The sequence below is a fragment of the Oryx dammah genome, unplaced genomic scaffold (genome assembly GCF_014754425.2).
Source record: "Oryx dammah isolate SB20612 unplaced genomic scaffold, SCBI_Odam_1.1 HiC_scaffold_9, whole genome shotgun sequence".
Taxonomy (NCBI): Eukaryota; Metazoa; Chordata; class Mammalia; order Artiodactyla; family Bovidae; genus Oryx; species Oryx dammah.
The window spans coordinates 17891847-17910871 of NW_024070193.1; the positions used below are offsets into that span (position 1 = coordinate 17891847).

At 38.4% G+C, this 19025-nt stretch overlaps 1 protein-coding gene and 1 non-coding gene across 3 annotated transcripts in view; both read right to left on the bottom strand.

Moving 5' to 3' along the window:
• Positions 1-19025, bottom strand: part of CFAP20DC (CFAP20 domain containing) — a 263974-nt gene that overhangs the window by 75736 nt on the left and 169213 nt on the right. For both annotated transcript variants that reach the window (XM_040246530.1, XM_040246529.1), the window contains one exon: positions 904-1107. In XM_040246530.1, the coding sequence (XP_040102464.1) occupies positions 904-1107 (204 nt within the window). The remainder of the gene's footprint in view (positions 1-903; positions 1108-19025) is intronic.
• On the bottom strand, positions 4400-4470 carry TRNAR-GCG. The gene has a single exon. It is a non-coding gene; the product is annotated as a tRNA-Arg (tRNA).

Sequence of the window (19025 nt, forward strand, 5' to 3'; positions counted from 1 at the left end):
AAGAGTGCTTTAACCGTATAACATACAGGATAGTATAAGCTGCTGAAGTACTTGCAATGCCTCTCATGGCCAGAGACACAGGGAGGAGTCAGCAAAAATCCGGTGACTTCCAAAAACGTTTTTTTCTGCCACCATATCCAAGCTATACTTGGTTTAGTTATAGTCTCTTCTTTTTTGTTCATTCATTTAACGGATACTTTTAAAACACATATTGAGCCTGTTCTACGTGCCAGGGCTTGTGCTAGGGAGCTGAGAATGCAATGAAATACCTAGAGTCTACAGTAAAAAAAAAAAAAAAAAAAATTTGGAGAAGGAAATGGCAACCCACTCCAGTGTTCTTGCCTGGAGAATCCCAGGGACAGGGGAGCCTGCTGGGCTGCCGTCTATGGGGTCGCACAGAGTCGGACACGACTGAAGCGACTTAGCAGCGCAGTAAAATTATTATTTTTCATTTTCATGTAGGGTTTTATATCTCACCGCACAATTAACATACATTATCTGAAGGTGCAAACTAAGTCACTTCAGTAGTGTGACACTTTGCAACCCCATGCACTGAAGCCTGCCCGTCTCCTCTGTCCATGGGGTTCTCCAGGCAAGAATATGAAGTGGGTTGCCAGGGCCTTCTCCAGGGGATCTTCCCAACCCAGGAATTGAACCTGGATCTCCTGCATTGCAGGCAAGATTCTTTATTGTTTGAGTCACCAGGGAAGCTCATTATCTGAAGATAAATAAGATAATTTAGAACAAGACAATGCCTCCAGTATTACAACACTATTTCAGAACAGTTTTCATGGGAAGTGTTCTCATTCAGCCCTACTTTTCCCAGGCAAGGCTGGGCTTTGTTACAGAGAGGCTAGATCCCTGATTAAGGCAGTAAACAAAGTTGCAAACCCCTGGACTCACAGGTGGCAGGCAGGAGTTCCACGTGGTTGTGTCGTCACTGCTGGTGCTTATGCTGACATTACAGTTGTCAACCTGGGATGCGCTCAGGCCATAGGGAGCTCCAGTGTCCTCCAGTTCTTCATTCTGTTGCCGCCGTAGGCTGGCGAGCATTTGCAACTCAGATTCACTAATCTCACTGGGCTGATAGTTTCTCCAGTCATACTCCTGACCCAGAGAGAAGAAATTGAAAGAGCAATGAGTCACTTGGCCTTTCTTAATTTTATGGGCTTCCGTAAGTGTTATTCTACAGCCTTAACCCTTACAATGGCTCCCCACTGACAGAGGCCCAGATGCTTAACAGGCCTTTATATGCTGCCCCTGCCGGCTGCCTCACCGTGTCTTCTCCTGACTTCACACTGTCCTCCATTCAGGTCCTTAGAAGCCTCAAACCCACTCTTGCCTTAGTGCCTGTGCACACACCAGTGCTTGTGTGTGAATGCCCAGCTGTCCCTTAGGGCCCAGATCATGTGCTTTTCTTCAGAAAAGCTTTTCCCGACAGTTCAAAACTGGGTCAGTTCCTCCACATTATGTGCTCTCAGAGAGTCTTACAGTGTACATTTTTAGCACCATCACAGCCGCAGTTACCTAACTGGTTTTGGAGTCCACAGGTAGTGTGTGAGTGCTACAAAGGCAAGCTCCACGACTGTCTTACTTCCATTGTATTTCTCACACCTGGAGCCCAACCAGTATTTGAGGACTGACTAAATAAACAAAAATTCAAAATGGCTTTTTGTAAAAGAAAAAATCACCTTTCAAAAAAATGGTTTATAAGAGAATTGATAAATTTCATCACTAGGACCAAATAAATTCAACTAACAGTAAGAATGAAGATAACGAATGTTGTTAAAAGCCACCAAATAAAATATGAACTGAAGATGGGAACATGTACGGTCTGAAAGCCAGCAAGACCTCAGAGCTACCATAAACACTTAAATTCATATGGACTTTACTATACATATGTAATCTGTCAAGTCTACTACTATAAATCTGCAGAGGCTAGTATAAATATTATTTCAATGTACAGGGAAGAAACTGGCATATGGAATTTTCAAACCTCTTCCCTTTTCTCTGGCTTAAACCAAATTTGGTAGCTAACATTAACTTCAACATTGCTGAAATGTTAACATCATATATGAATGAGCAGTGTGATTTACATCCAGGACTGGCAAACAACTTGAAAACACTAGTACAGCCACTATGGAGAACACTGTGGAGATTCCTTAAAAAACTGGAAATAGAACTGCCTTATGACCCAGCAATCCCACTGCTGGGCATACACACCGAGGAAACCAGAACTGAAAGAGACACGTGTATCCCAATGTTCACTGCAGCACTGTTTATAATAGCCAGGACATGAAGCAACCTAGAGGTCCATCAGCAGATGAATGGACAAGAAAGCTGTGGTACATACAGACAATGGAGTATTACTCAGCCATTAAAAAGAAGACATTTGAATCAGTTTTAATGAGGTGGATGGAACTGGAGTCGATTATATGGAGTAAAGTAAGCCAGAAAGAAAAACACCAATACAGTATACTAATGCATATATATGGAATTTAGAAAGATGGTAATGATAACCCTGTATGTGAGACAGCAAAAGAGACACAGATGTACAGGACAATCTTTTGGACTCTGTAGGAGAGGGAAAGGGTGGGATGATTTGGGAGAATGGCATTGAAACATGTATAATATCATATAAGAAATGAATCGCCAGTCTAGGTTCGATGCAGGATACAGGATGCTTGGGGCTGGTGCACTGGGATGACCCAGAGAGATGGTATGGGGAGGTAGGTGGAAGTGGGGTTCAGGATTGGGAACACATGTATACCCGTGGCAGATTCATTTTGATGTATGGCAAAACCAATACAGTATTGTAAATAAAATAAAATAAAATCTGAAAAAAAATAACAACAACAAAAAAGAAAACAAACTTGAAACACTTTTGTACATCTGGAATCAGTGATAATGCTCAAAAAGTTTTTCCATGACACATAAGACTCTTTAAGATATTCAAATTTCTAAATTTGTTTTCTTGGATGACTCTTTGAGATAACTACTGTCTTTTCTTCTGCCTCATTGGGATGTAAAAGGTTAAGAAAATAGCAATTGAAAAAAATTCTTAATGTTTTTATGACACTAAAAGCTTTTTAATAAAGCATCATCATCCTCATAACTTTGGGGTTATGAAAGCCTGTGATCTAATAATGTGATGTGGAGATTTTCTGCGAAGTTGCCAGTGGAAACTCACTTAAATTCTTATACTTCATGGTTTCAGCAGCTTGGCACCCTTAATAGATGTCATGAGTAATAGAGTCCATGAGCATTTAATATGCTTAGAGACTTCTTTGAATAAAACAGATATTACAAGAAGAAAAACAAAGTTTATATTCCAAAAAAAGGCACTTTAAAAAGAGAAAAATAAAAACAAGTTCAAAATAAACAGGGGAGTGATAAACAAAAAGATGCCCAACATTACTGTCATTAGAGAAAGCAAATCAACACAACAATGAGGGACCATTCACATCCACTGGGACTGTTATAATACAAAAGATAGACAGTAACAAGTGCTGACAAGGATGTGGAGAAACTGGAATCCTCATACATCACTGGTTGTGATTATAAAATGGTGCAGCCACTTTGGAGAAGTTTGGTGGTTCCTCAAAACATTAAACATGGGCCATGGGGCCAGCAATTCACTTGCTGGGATATATCCAAGAGAACTAAAAATATATGTGTGTAGAGAAACTTCCATATGAATGTGCATTCGCAGTATTATTCATAACAGCCCCAAAGCGGAAACCACCAAATGTTCATCAGCTGATGAATGGATTTTTGTTTATCCATACAATGGAGTATTATTAGCCATAAAGATACATGCTACAAGATGGGTGAATGTTGAAAATATTATGCTAAAGTGAAAGAAGCCTGAGACAAAAGGTCACAGATTATATGATTTTATGTATATGAAATATACAGAAAAGGCAAGTATACAGAGATAGAAGGGAGACAGGTGATTATCCAGGGACTGAGGAGAGACCGAATGGGCAGTGATCTCTAATAGGTAAGGGGTTTCTTTCTGGGGTGATGCAAATGTTCTGAAAGTAGGCTGTGTTGTAGTGATGGTTACAGAATGTCCTGAATATACTAAACACTTCTGAACTTTATGGTATATGAATTAATTATACTTCAACTGAAAAAAAAGTAGTTCAGTAATCAGATGTGAAAGAAAGACTAGCCATTTGACTTTGGGATCAACAATAAACACATGACTTTCTGCCTTTCAGTTTTTCTGTCAAGAAGTGGAACTAAACATTCTGGCATGTCATGGTGGTAAGTGGTGGTGGAGTCGCTAAGTTGTGTCCAACTCTTGGGACCCCATGGACTGTAGCCCGCCAGGCTCCTCTGTCCATGGGATTTTCCAGGCAGAGTGGGTTGCCACTTCCTCTTCCAGGGGATCTTCCCGACCCAGGGATCGAACCTGGGTCTTCTGCATCGCAGGCAGATTCTTTACCACTGAGCCACCAGGGAAGTCCAACATGTCACAAAAGTATGCACAGATAATACATGCTTTTAAAATGAAAAAGGAAATTTTGTTTTCACAATTTTTATTAAGAATAAAGCTTTTATATGTACTTAGTATAATTAATTCATCCATATTATTTATTTAATCTACAAGGCTATTCTGTGCCTGAGGTACAACCTTGGGTGCTAGGACAGAAAAACAAGAGCAAACGGGCCAGTGGTTAAGCCACACAGATCTGAGTCTGGGCCCTGGTTTCACCTTTTACCAGCTGTATGTGATTGGGAGAATCACTTTATCTTTCCATGCCTTAGTTTCTTCATCTGTAAAATGGGAGCATAGTATATAACTCATGGGATTTTCAGTGTACTAAAATACTGAGTATCAAATGCTTAGCACAGTACTTGACAAACAGCTCTACTAAGTGTCTCCAAATTTATGATTTATGCCCTGTTGTTATTATTCTTTCCTCTCATTTTCTCTGGGCCCTTTCATCTATTCTGTTCTATGCTAGGAGCTAGGAGAATAAAGAAAATGAGACACATCTCTGTTTTCATGGAGATCACAGTCTGGAAAGGGAGAGATAACAGGTGTTATAAACTGGGGTATCAACACATATATATGGGATCTAGAAAAACGGTACAGATGAATCTATTTGCAGGGCAGGAAAGAGATGGGGACACAGACAACAGACATGTAGACACAGTGGGGAAGGGGAGGGTGACACAGACTGAGAGAGCAGGACTGACACATACTTATGTCACTTATACATATTCTGTACAAGTTTACAAAATTTTGTACAAAATTACAAAGCAATTATGCTTCGATTAAAAAAATCAGGCTATTATAATGTATCATGATTAATATTACAACAGAGATGTGACTAAGATGCAACTGCCCAGCAAAATTAGAAAAAGCCTCACAAAACCAAAAGTGAGCAGAGACACCAGGGTCATGAATAGAGCCACTGGTGGCGGAGAGGTAATTAACTTGGTTCCTTGATATATTCTTGATCTGCAATCTCTTAAACCATTCCAAAACCCCAGAAGGCTAAGTCATTTATATATATACAAAGGCTTGCAATAAGGTCTTCACATTAAAGTAGACCCAGCAGAAGATGTCATCTAACTAAATCACGCAACTCCTAAGAGGCAAAGTGCCTTATGTAATTCCATCTCTGAAAGGCTCAAACTGTTATGTATAATCCAATTTTGTCTCAAAATATCCTTGTAGGACAGAGGGGAGACAATATCAATCAGATTTATTTTAGGAGCAGGTAATGGGCTCAGGGCTATATAATTCAGCTGTGCTTAGATTCCCAGGCAAGTCCTTCCCTTATAAAGCCATTCAATCCATTCACTTTCACTGATCTTTTTTCAGACAGTTTTGGGATCCTAAGTCTGTGAAGCTACAAAGGTCAGATGTGGCCCTTGCTTTCACAGGTCTTACAATCTAGGAGGGATAAAGAGTTCTAAAGAAATGAGTATACAGTAAGGAAACATATACTGAGGTACGGTATTAATAATCACACAGAGTTTTGATAGTGATTAAAAGGAAAACTGGTAACTCCAGCAAAATGATAAAACACAACAAACAAAAATAATCTTTCAACTTGAAGCCCTCCGCTTAATCTGTCTTCTCAAGCTTTTAAAGTGGAATAGCTTAATGGAGCAAACTTCTGCCTTTAGAATTTGTGGTAAGAACCAACTCTACTGAACTGAGCGGGACACAAGGCTGAGTTTACAATGGCGGTGTAGAGGCAGAATCAGACATGGCCATGGGTTAACAAAATGAGATGACCAAGTTCCTTCTGTTTTACATGGATGGGAGAGTAATAGAACTGAGAGAAAACTGGGTCATTATTCTCACTCTGGAGCCTGTAACATTTTCGAGACTCTGAATCGGGTTTGCACTGTGACAGTGCCTGATACCTAGGTCACAGGGGACATCATGTGGTAAAAACTCTTAATAAAAGCTCTAACAAGCAATCTTCTTTGTATTCTTTTAGGTTACACCAAGATTCGAAAGGCACTACTACTACAAAAGGGATGGTGACTCTTAGAATAGGATATGAAAGGTAACATGAGAAAAGGGAGATATACCAAATAGTCTGGTATTTCAGAAAAGAGAGAGGTCATTTCCTGTAGGGTCAGGCATCATGGAGGAGATGGTCTTTAAGCTTGGCATTGAAGGACTGATTGGAAGCATGATAGGGAAGCCTATTCTAAGCATCAGGCAAGAAAACACGGGGCAAGCTAGACATACAGAGCTCATATTCATAGAAAGCATTATTTACTTAAATATATACTGTTTTAGAAATTAAATCTATAATACTGTTCCAAAGTAACAAAGATGGAAATACCTAGAATTTAACTTAAATCTTATAAGACCAGATGGCTTCTACTTCCCTGCCCAAGTCTTATTAAAAAATCTAGGATTCTATCACAAGACATAATTTTAATAGCTTCCAAATGGAAACTACTCAAATGCCCACCAACGTAGAATGGGTAAATAAATGGTATGAGAGCCACACAGTAGGGCACTATATAGCATTGAAATGAGTGATATACTGACTCTTACAAAAGAAATGCTGAGCCAGAGAACCCAGACGTAAAGGAGCATACACTGGTGAAACTAATCTTGGCGGGTAGGGGGTAGATGTGAGGGCGCGAAAGCCCAGGATGGTAACAGGAAGGGAGGACAGTGGGACTGCTGGGCAGCTGACACTGTTTTCTTTCTTGATTCAGATGATGATCAGTTCCTTCAGTTTGTGAAAATCTATCACAGTCTGTGTTTATGATATGCATATTTCTTTGTGAAAAAGAGCACAGAAGTCTAAGAATCAAAAAGAGATTTCCTAGGAAGTGATTAGTTATTAATCACTGGTACCTTACTAGGGACTGTATCAGTAGGAGGAAAAAAGGCAATTTGTAAGTGTGGCTGGGAGTCAGTATCATGGTAGTTTCAAATTTGTATTTATTGTTAACAGTTTTAAAAGATGTAATTAGAAAGTTTTGGAAGTTTTTTTGAACTTCAACACAACAGCAAGAAAAGCAGAAGTCCATTTTCCAAAACTAATTTTAAATTTTAAATTGGCATTTTAATTTGAAGATTAATCTCCTCCTGACTGCTATTTGCAGACAGTGTTTAATCTCTATACTGACATTTTTAATACTAATAGTTGATGCTAAATTAGTGTTCTAGAACATCTCTTCTCCAATGTGCACTCCTTGAAGACTTGTTTCAAATTCCTAAGCTACTTATCCCACAGGAGAGTTTGCTCTGATTCATCGGGGGCACCAGTCCACTACCAATAGGAATGAAGAGAAGACAGAAGCCACAAACGCGAGCTGTAGGTGGCACATACTTGCGCACACAACTCATTCACAATGTATGGTAGCTTTTACCATGAGTCTTCACCGTGCAAAGATATAAATCAAAACTTAAGGACTAAGCCACAGGACAACTTGGAAAACTTTGCTAAATTTAAGAGATGCAGTGTCAACTTGCACAGTGTAAATCAAGAGTCAGTCTATCCAAAAGAACCAACTGGTCTGAACCTAGATCATGTTTTACGTTGACAGCATTCGCATGGACATAGGCATAACCAAACCCAAAGATGCCTCTGAAATGTCTGTCACAAAAATTTTGGCATGTGACCTGGAGACACTCAATCCATACTTCATTATTCAGGAATACTAATCTCCCAAAATGTCTTAGGTAAAGAATTCTTGGGTAATTAAATCCAATAGTGGTAACATTCCTTGCAAAGAAATAACTTTCTATCTTGTATATGTGGCTCTCCTCTCTCTTTTGTTTGGCATGAAAGGATTTAAAGAAAAAAAAATCTTTATATTCATGTGCTAAATTTGTATACAAGTCTTTTAATCCATGACCTAAAAAGAAATACACTTCATACATTTCTGCCTTGGTAGTCAGCTTGCTAATTTTCAGAAAGAAATCTCTGACAAACACAGCTGAACTCTTATTAACCTTAAACAACTGATAAACAATTTTTAATTTTCCAGCATTTAACTTCTAAGTTTTAACAATAATAGACTAGAAGGAATCTACTAACAGCAAACTGAAGAGGTTTTATATTATGCCCAAGGATATGCCATCTACAAGGTGATTGTTGCTTTGTACACTGAATAAGCATAAAGCCATTCAATAAATGGTAGTTTAAAAATTATTTAAAGAATCAAGAAGAAAACAATGAGATTTCTTATAGAGATGAAAATAGCAGAGGTAAGACAACGGATGCTTCTGGAATGGGAAAATGACACCTTTAGATAAGTTTGAACTGTTTAGAATATACAACTGGTTGTAAAACAGTAACAACAGATAAACCAATATCTGCAGTATCACCACATTAAAATACTACAAAACTTTAAGTGGCAATAGAAGTTAAGTTGCCACCTGATCACAGAATTTTTTCAGTGGTCTTTAACTAGGGGTGATGGTCCAGCGTGGTGGGAGTTACAGGCTTTTCTGGCCAGAATTCCTGGGTTTGATACTCTGCCTTGTCATTTATTTTATGTAAACAAGCCAAATCTCTCTCCTTCCTTGTCTGTCAAATAAGTCAGTCCTCTCAAGGGGGAAGATGGAGACTGGAGATAGCGCGGGACACCTGTAGAGAACCTGGCACATGGCAAGTACTCCTGATCTTTAAAGCCACCCTGCTGGATTATGGGCTAAGTGTTCTACATGTACTCACTTAATATTTACAACCATGAGGAATAAATATTGCTATTTTTTCCAAGTTTACACATGACATAACCAAGGTTCAAAGAGGTTGAGAAATGCGTCTGGGTCACATAACTAAAAAGAAGCAAAGCTAGGACTCAAATCAAGTCTGACTGATTGAGATCAAAGACCTCGATCTCAATGCACTTAGAAAATAGCCTAGTATCTCTTGCATACAGTAAGAAAATGACAAATTTATTTAATTTGCTCCTTTTTAGAATTAGGAAAACCAAGATATCAAAGAAGATGGATTTCTTCCATAAACATGTAACTAGTAGGATGCTATCTAACCCACAGCATTAGAATATTGAAGAACTGACAATGAAATGCCAAAGTGTGTTGGTTAAACCACTAATGTCTTCTCATTGATTCATACTTCTGATAGTCTCAATTTTTGTCGAGACTTTCTAGCTACAACTTTTGAGAATTTGAAACTGCTCCTCTTTATCAAAGTAACTGGCATATTGTTTGCATAACTACTCAGAAATGGAGATATAAACATATCCTAATAACTTTTGCAATTCCATATCATCACCTGGATCTTAAATGTAACTTAACATACATCTACTCGAGACCATTTTGCCCTGGTGAACAACTAAATTAGACGCTAGATACAAAGAAAGTGAAATAAACAAACCACACTATATATCAGTCAGACTGAAAAATATTCAAAAAGAAGGCAGAGGGCTAGAGACGCGTTCCACCTGGGAAATTTCTATGTCTAATTCAAATACTTCTACTGGTGACACAAATGTTATTTAATCACCAAATTCTGTAGCTTCAGCAATATCCCCAGCAATACATTGACAGATAAGACTGAGATAATGACCTTTTTTTTTTTTTGGAGACAAGGAAAGAGTGCAGCTTCAACAAAACATCAAACATCAGACTCTTTTCCCAAAGACTATAAATTGGCAGGAATGTCCAATTTAATAAATGAAACTTTCTTCCCATGGATAACACTATGGTTTATGAAATGCTACTAGTCCTGCCCAAGTTCAATTCGCTCTATCAATCATGAAGCTACGCATCTCCAATTCAGCTCTGGGAACATGGCAGGCACACTGAGGGTGGTCTCTGGGTAAGGACTGGAGAGATACCACATCCCGCTTCTAAACAGTTTTCTCTCTTCAGTGTATCCTTGAAAAAATATCAACACATTACCTAGCGGAATTAATTTACTCATATTTTAACACTTGATTCAACTATAAGCAAAGGACAAGAAGCATATATAGTCATCATCTATTGAACAGTCTCAATAATTAGTTTTGGGAATTTGATTTGAATTTGAAAGGTTCTAATTACTCAGCAATAGATAACAAGGAAATACCCTGTTGGATTATGGGCTAAGTGTTCTACATGTACTATCTCATTTAATACTTACAAAAACCCTGTGGAGTAAGTATTGTTATTTTTTCCAAATTTACACATGACATAACCAAGGTACAAAGAGGTTAAGAAATGTGTCCAAGGTCACATAACTAAAAAAAAGCAAAGCTAGGACTCAAATCAAGTCTGGGTGATTTGAGCTGGGGCTATGAACCATGGTGTCCCCTGCTCCTGATTTATCTGTTGTAAAGAATGAAAATGTGGGTAGATATGACATAGAGCCCTGTTTGGGGAAGGTCTTAAAGGCCGCAAGGGGGAAGGCTCAGGGAAGCATGAGGTCAGTGGGTACCTATGGTGGAAACTGCTGCAGGAGGGAGAGTTACCCCTAAGAGAGTCTGCACAACTGGACCAGGATGATGTATGATATACAGAGTTACCTGCCCCCAAGACAGGTGTTTTGGAACACTGGAATACTGCTGTTGCTGAAGCAAGTCAAGGGTCAGAAAGACATTTATGAATTCTTTGAACAATGTGGTATTGTTGGAAAGACAACTGCAAATGATATACTTGAATGACAAATTCAAAGAGAGACAGATGGTTTCACTTTGAGCAAAGGGTAACTTCAGTTCAGTTCAGTTCAGTCGCTCAGTCGTGTCTGACTCTTTGCGATCCCATGAATCACAGCATGCCAGGCCTCCCTGTCCATCACCAACTCCCAGAGTTCACTCAGATTCATGTCCATCGAGTCAGTGATGCCATCCAGTCATCTCATCCTCTGTTGTCCCCTTCTCCTCCTGCCCTCAATCTCTCCCAGCATCAAAGTCTTTTCCAGTGAGTCAAGTCTTTGCATGAGGTGGCCGAAGTACTGGAGTTTCAGCTTTAGCATCATTCCCTCCAAAGAAATCCCAGGGCTGATCTCCTTCAGAATGAACTGGTTGGATCTCCTTGCAATCCAAGGGACTCTCAAGAGTCTTCTCCAACACCACAGTTCAAACGCATCAATTCTTCAGCGCTCAGCCTTCTTCACAGTCCAACTCTCACATCCATACATGTCCACAGGAAAAACCATAGCCTTGACTAGACGGACCTTAGTCAGCAAACTAATGTCTCTGCTTTTGAATATGCTATCTAGGTTGGTCATAACTTTTCTTAGAAAATGCAAATATAGAACTCTATTTTTTTTTTAAGTTTTCTGAGCATAAATTGCACTGAATAGCAAACTGTCATAACTTTAAAAATATATGATATTTTTAGATATAGATAGTTATGCACTGCTCCAATACTGGGACTCAAGTTATCAGGGAGGTAACTAATCCTTTTTTATTATCCAAAAAATGACTTCAAAATTAAAAGAAAAATTTGCTCACATTATATCACAGCCTAAAATATCTTTTTTAAAAAGTGCCTTTCCATAATTCAGTTCTGATTTTCAAAAATGGAAATGTGAAAATTAAGCTCATTATATATGATTCATTTTACAATGTTTTCTCTATAAAAGTAAAGCATTTTTTAAAGAAAGAAAATACCTGAATTTGTGATTGGTAGCATATTTTGTCTTTCTTATGAAATAATTCTTAAGTAAGCTCTAACTTTTCCTGGAACCACAAAGATTGCTATAAAGGTCTTGTTTATTTGTTTTAAGATGCACACAATGACATCTGCAGGTTTAAAATGATTCATTCAAAATTATTTGAATGCAGTTATACATGTGGAAAAGTTTAATTACCAGCTATATATATGATTGCAATATTACCCAGAGGGCTGTATTTCTTTCTTAATTAAAAATATTTGAACTTAATAATAGAGAACTCTATTAAAATATGAATAACACATTGCCAGAAAGAAGTTTACCAAGCAGTTAGCAAATCAATTTCAGTAAGTGTTCCTTCAGAATTACTAGTACTCTTCCATATCAGGGGAATAGGAAGACAATGTTCCTGCACCTCCTTCTGTAAGAGCCTTTTACTGTTGTCATAAAGTTGTTTCACGTCAGCACTTTCAGAGAGCATAGATTTTCAATGAGATGTCCACTTACAGTGCCTGATTGTGGTACCCTGATGACTAAGTTGATGGCTCAGATACATCTAATCTGCTACAGCCCAGTAAATGATACAACTGTCTGACTATTCAAGTCCCAAACTTAAGTTGCATCCTAGATTCTGTTTCCTTTTTTCTACATCCCATCAGTGCTACACCCAATTATTCCAGTAATCTGCTACTTCTCTTCATCTCCACTCTGAACTATCAAGAGTACTGCCTCAACTGCCCTCGCTGCCTTTACATCTGCCCTATTGCATCCACTCTGGAGGAAGCCAAAGGAGATGGAATGTAAATGTCATCGCCTTGCTTAAAAACTTTCAGAGACTTACTACTGCATTTGGCATGAGGGCCACTCTCCTTACCACGTCCTTCCTGACTTTGTATGATCTGGGCCTGTTTACCTCTCTGCTCTCATCTTCTTCTAATTTCTGCCTGCCCACATGTCCCAGCTCCAGGAGCCTCTTTTATTCCTCAGTGATGCTCATTTCAGGAGCTTTGGACCTACTAATCCTGACGCCTAAAACATTAGCCCCTGGTTCTTTGCATGGTTGCCTTCATCTTAAACAATCTCTCTTAAAATGTCACCCACTCAGATACTAGGTAAAGTACTCACAATTCTGCCCAAACTACCACTCTATCGCCCTGTTTTTTCCTTCTCAAGTCTTTATCATAGTTTAGAATCATTTTATGTACTTGTTTACTTGTTGTCTGTATCTTTCAACAGATATAAGTTCCCTGAGGAGAGAGGCCTCATCTTTCTTGGTCAGTGTATCTCGAGCAGCTAGGAGAACATCTGATCTGATAGGCTCTCAGCAGAACAGATGCTCTTACTTATTGAGAAGTAGAACCAGAATAAGTATATCCCATTCCCTGGAGGCCCTGTATTTTAGAAACCACCATAGATGTCAGTACTGTACATATATGGACTACAATGCTAGCCAGCAAAGGTTAATTTCACACCTGCATTCACATTAATATTAAATGGATTTCTAGTTCCACAATAATTCTCAAAATGTGTTTGCATCAAGCACATTTCTTATGAGTCATACCAACAAAATCTTTCTAGGTCTGTTTGAATACACCAGTACTAAATCTTATATATATTGAAAGAAAAAAATGTTTTTCACCCAAATTCAATCCATTTGTGGATGCAATTAAGTAAGACGAAGAAATAAAAAATATCCATTAATGTATAGCACATGGAACTATATTCAATATCCTGTGATAAACCATAATGAAAAAGAGAATGTATATATGTATATAACTGAGTCACTTTCCTGTACAGCAGACCTCCAGATTGGAGTGGAAGTAGAACTATCCCTATTTGCAGTGACATGATCTCATACATAGAAACTCCTAAGGAATTCACAAAAACACTATAAAAACTAATAAATGTTCATCAAGGTTGCAAGATCAATTGTATTTCTATACACTGCTGCTGCTGCTAAGTCGCTTCAATCGTGTCCGACTCTGTGTGACCCCAGAGACGGCAGCCCACCAGGCTCTGCTATCCCTGGGATTCTCCAAGCAAGAACACTGGAGTGGGTTGCCATTTCCTTCTCCAATGCATGAAAGTAAAAAGTGAAAGTGAAGTTGCTCAGTTGTGTCCGACTCCTAGTGACCCCATGGACTGCAGCCTACCAGGCTCCTCCATCCATGGGATTTGCCAGGCAAGAGTACTGGAGTGGGTTGCTACTGCCTTCTCCTTCTATACACTAGCAATGAACAAATAAAAAATGAAATTAAGAAAAAATTACATTCACAATTGCATCAAAAAGAATAAGAAAGGGATAAACTTAACAACAGATGTGCAAGACTTGTACACTGAAAACTATAAAACATTGCTGAAAGAAATTAAACACACAAAGAAATGGAAAAACATTCAATGGACTATAAAAGACTGAAGATTGAAAGACTGTAAAATTGAAATATTCCTCAAATTGACCTAATGATTAAAGGCAGTTCCTACCAAAACACCAGCTGCCTTTTTTGCAGAAACTGAGAAGCTGATCTGCAAATTGATATTAAAATGCAAGGAACCCAGCATGGCAAAAACAAGCAAGATATGAAAGAAGGAAGTTCTTACTGATTTCAAAACTATACTGTAAAACTACAGGAATTCAGACAGTGTGGTACTGCATAATGATAGACATACAATAAATAAAATAGAACTGAGAGGTCAGAAATAAACCATTACATATATGGTTGACTGATTTTTAGAAAGGCTATGAGACAATTCAATAGGGAAAGGATAGTCTTTCAACCAATGGTGCTGGCACAACTGAATACAAACATGCAAAAAAAAAAAAACCTGTAGGTGAATATCTATTTCCCACTATATACAAAAATTACTCAAAATGGATCATAGAGTGAAATGGAAACAGGAGTACATTTTTGCAACTTTGGATAAGGCAACGATTTCTTAGATGTAATTCCAAAAGCACAAGCAACAGAAGGAAAAAACAGATAAACTAGACTTTAAAAAAATAACATCTTTTGACCTTCAAAGACACCATCAAGAAATAAAAAGACAACCTACAGACTGGGAGAAAATAGCTGCATAGCATATATCTGACAAAGAACTTGTAAACAAACTCTTACAACTGTATAATAGAAAGACAAAAAAATCCAATTAAAAAATAGGTAAAGGATTTGAATAGGTATTTCTCTAAAGGAGATACACAAATGGCTAATAAGCACATGAAAAGATGCTCAATATGTTTAGTCATTAGAGAAATGCAAACCAAAGCTACAACTGAGATACCACTTCACACACACTGCTGCTGCTGCTAAGTCGCTTCAGTCGTGTCCGACTCTGTGCAACCCCAGAGACAGCAGCCCAGCAGGCTCCCCTGTCCCTGGGATTCTCCAGGCAAGAACACTGGAGTGGGGTGCCATTTCCTTCTCCAATGCATGAAAGTGAAAAGAGAAAGTGAAGTCGCTCAGTCGTGTCCAACTCTTAGCGACCCCATGGACTGCAGCCCACCAGGCTCCTCCATCCATGGGATTCTCCAGGCAAGAGTACTGGAGTGGGGTGCCATTGCCTTCTCTGGCAGGTGAGCTTAAACAGGATAAATCAATCTCTCTGGGCTTCTGGTAAGGGTAGCAAAGAGTCAATGGTCTCATCTTTATCCTTCCTAAAAATCTCACATTTGAGTGACTCCGGCACAATCCACTTAACAAGAGTTGGTCTTTCTTCCAGGAATGAACCTTGAACTTATGCAGAACTATCTACTTGCCTCATCTCCCAATCCATAATTACCTATGAACTAGACCCACATCTTAACCTTTGTCTGGGAACCAAGCAAATTCTTTTTCACACTAGTATGGCTTAAATAAAAAAGACAGACAATAAGAACTGTTGATTATGATGTGGAGAAATTGCCCTAATGCTAATGAAATTGTAAAATGGTAGAGACACTTTGGAAAACAGTTTGGCAGTTAGTCATAAGGTAAAGTTCCATATGACCTACCAATTCTAATCTTAGGTATATATTCAAGAGGACTGAAAACATATGTCCACACAAAAACTTTGACATGAATGTTCATATTGGCATCAACTCCTAACAGCCAAAAAGTGGAAACAACCAACTGTCCATCAGCAGATGGACAAATAAACAGGGTATATCCATACAGTGATTTATCATTCCTGTATAAAAAGGGGTGAAATGTTACAACATAGATGGGACCTTGAAAACAGTATGCTAAATTAAGGAAGTCAGAAGTAAAAGGTTGCATATTATATGATTATATTTAAGTGAAATGTCCAGAATAGGCAAATCCATAGTGACAAAAAAGTAGACTAGTGGTTGCCAGAAATTTGGGGGGAAGGAGGTATGAGGAGTGACTGTTAATGGGTATAGAGTTTCTTTTGGGGTGATGAAATGATCTAAAATTACATAGTACTGATGGTTATACAATTCTGTAAACATTGTAAGAAAAACGTTGATGTCTATATTGTGTGAATTAAATCTCAGTAAGGCAGTTATTTATTTTCCTAAATCACTCTGTGGTTTTCCAGGATCTGAAGAAAAATCCCTTTGTAGAGTTAGTAAACACACAGCATTCTTGAGGAAATTAGTTTTCATAGATTTTTTAGCAGCAAACATCAAGCGGGGAGAATGTGAATTATTAGAATCCTCTCACTAGGACCATGAAGTTCTTTTTTAAAAAACAAGGGTTCTCTGGAAGAACCCTTCATTCCCACTGCAAATTCACTTTGGAATGGGATAGAATGCCTATGCCTTCAATAATTTTATGTCCTGTTAAACTGAGATTATCACACTCATAAACATGAGTCACAGATTGTAATGATCATGTGGGCTGATAGTAAATTTTATTAGCTTGAATTTTGACACTGAGGTCAAACCTCTGAGCACAAAAGGGAAGTAGTTCTTTCGTGTCTTTATCCCCTCAAAAAAGATAAAGCTCCTTCTCTCTTTATTTCCAGTGAAGTGATTGCTCTGTCAAATGGAAGAGGAATGTCTCAGAGGGCTCTCATGCGGAACACATACCTGTCAGGCTTGTGTTTGCAATCTGCAATGAGCAGCCCTAAGAAGGGTTTCCCAAGTGGTTTCTGAGCACTGTCTTACCCTAAAGCTTCTTAAGATAATGGGTGAAGGAAAGTCTCCTGCTCCCTCTCCAAACTTCAGTCCCTTTCCTCCTTTCATTATTCCCTGGCATCATCAGAGAGCACTATCTTTCAGCCAGAATACTTTATTGAGTGGACAGGTACTTAAAGTTCATTTGGGCTGGAGGCTCCCAAGCTCCACAACCATTTCTGATAAAAACTTCATTCAATAAAGTAGGTATACATAAAAAAAACGTACTTTGACATAATTCAAGTCATATATGACAAACTCAGCTAACATCACACTTGATGGTGAAAAACTGAAAGCTACCCCTCTAAATTCAGCAAAAACACAAGATGCTCAAGGATGACCACTCTCACTCCTCTCATTCAATGCAGTACTGGAAGGCCTAGCCAGAGTAATTAAGCAATAAAATGAAATACAAGGCATTCCAACTGGAAATAAAGGAGCAAAACTGTCACTATCTGCAGATGACATGCTTTTATATATTTGTTGCTGTTGCTTAGTCACTATGTCTGACTCTTTTTGACCTCATGGACTGCAGTAGATCAGGCTTTCCTGCCCTTCAGTATCTCTGGAGTTTGCTCAGATTCATGTCCATTAAGTTGGTGATGATATCTAACCATCTCATGCTCTGCCTCCCCGTCTCCTTTTGCCTTCAATCTTTCCCAGCACCACAGTCATTTCCATTGAGTCAGCTCTGCATCAGGTGGCCAAATTATCGGAGTTTTAGCTTCAGTATCAGTCCTTCCAATGAATATTCAGGGTTGATTTCTTGTAGGATTGACTGGTTCCATCTCCTTGATGTCCAAGAGACTCTCAAGAGTATTCTCGAGCACCACAGTTCGAAAGCATCAATTCTTTGGCACTCACCCTTCTTTACGGTTTAACTCTCACATATATATATATATATATATGACTACTGGAAAAACCATAGCTTTGACTATATGGACCTTTGTTGGCAAAGTCATGTTTCTGATTTTTAATACACTGTCTAGGTTTCTCATAGCTTTTCTTCCAAGCAGCAAGAGTGTTTTAATTTCATGGCTGCAGTCATCATCCACAGTGATTTTGGAGCCCTTTTATATACAGGAAGATCTTGAGACTTCACCAAAAAAAAACCCATTAGAAATAATAAAACAAATACAGTATAGTTGCAGGGTAAAAAATCAATATACAAAAAAATCAATTACATTTCTACATGCTAACAATGAGCTAGAAGAAAGAAAAGTTAAGAAAACAATCCCATTCACAATCACAACAAAAAAGAAATAAATTTAAACAGAAGGTGAAAGACCTCTGAACCATAAGACATTGTTCAAAGAAGTTGAAGAAGACACAAATAAATGGCAGGATATTCCATGCTCACAAATTGGAAGAATTAACATTATTAAAATGTCCACATTATCATAAGTAACCTACAGATTCAATGCAATCCCTATCAGAATCCAGATAAATAAAAAATAAGAAATATGACTGATGCTGAAGCTCAAACTCCAATACTTTGGCCACCTCATGTGAAGAGTTGACTCATTGGAAAAGACTCTGATGCTGGGAGGGATTGGGGGCAGGAGGAAAAGGGGACGACAGAGGATGAGATGGCTGGATGGCATCACCGACTCTATGGATATGAGTTTGAGTGAACTCCAGGAGTTGGTGATGGACAGGGAGGCCTGGTGTGCTGTGATTCATGGGGTCGCAAAGAGTTGAACACGACCGAGTAACTGAACTGAACTGAATGATATATATATATATATATGTCTATCATCTTACTAAGTAATCCACTATAACATGCTTAGAACATAACTGAACCAAAGTTTTACACTGTAACACATACAGAATACTTAGGACACAGC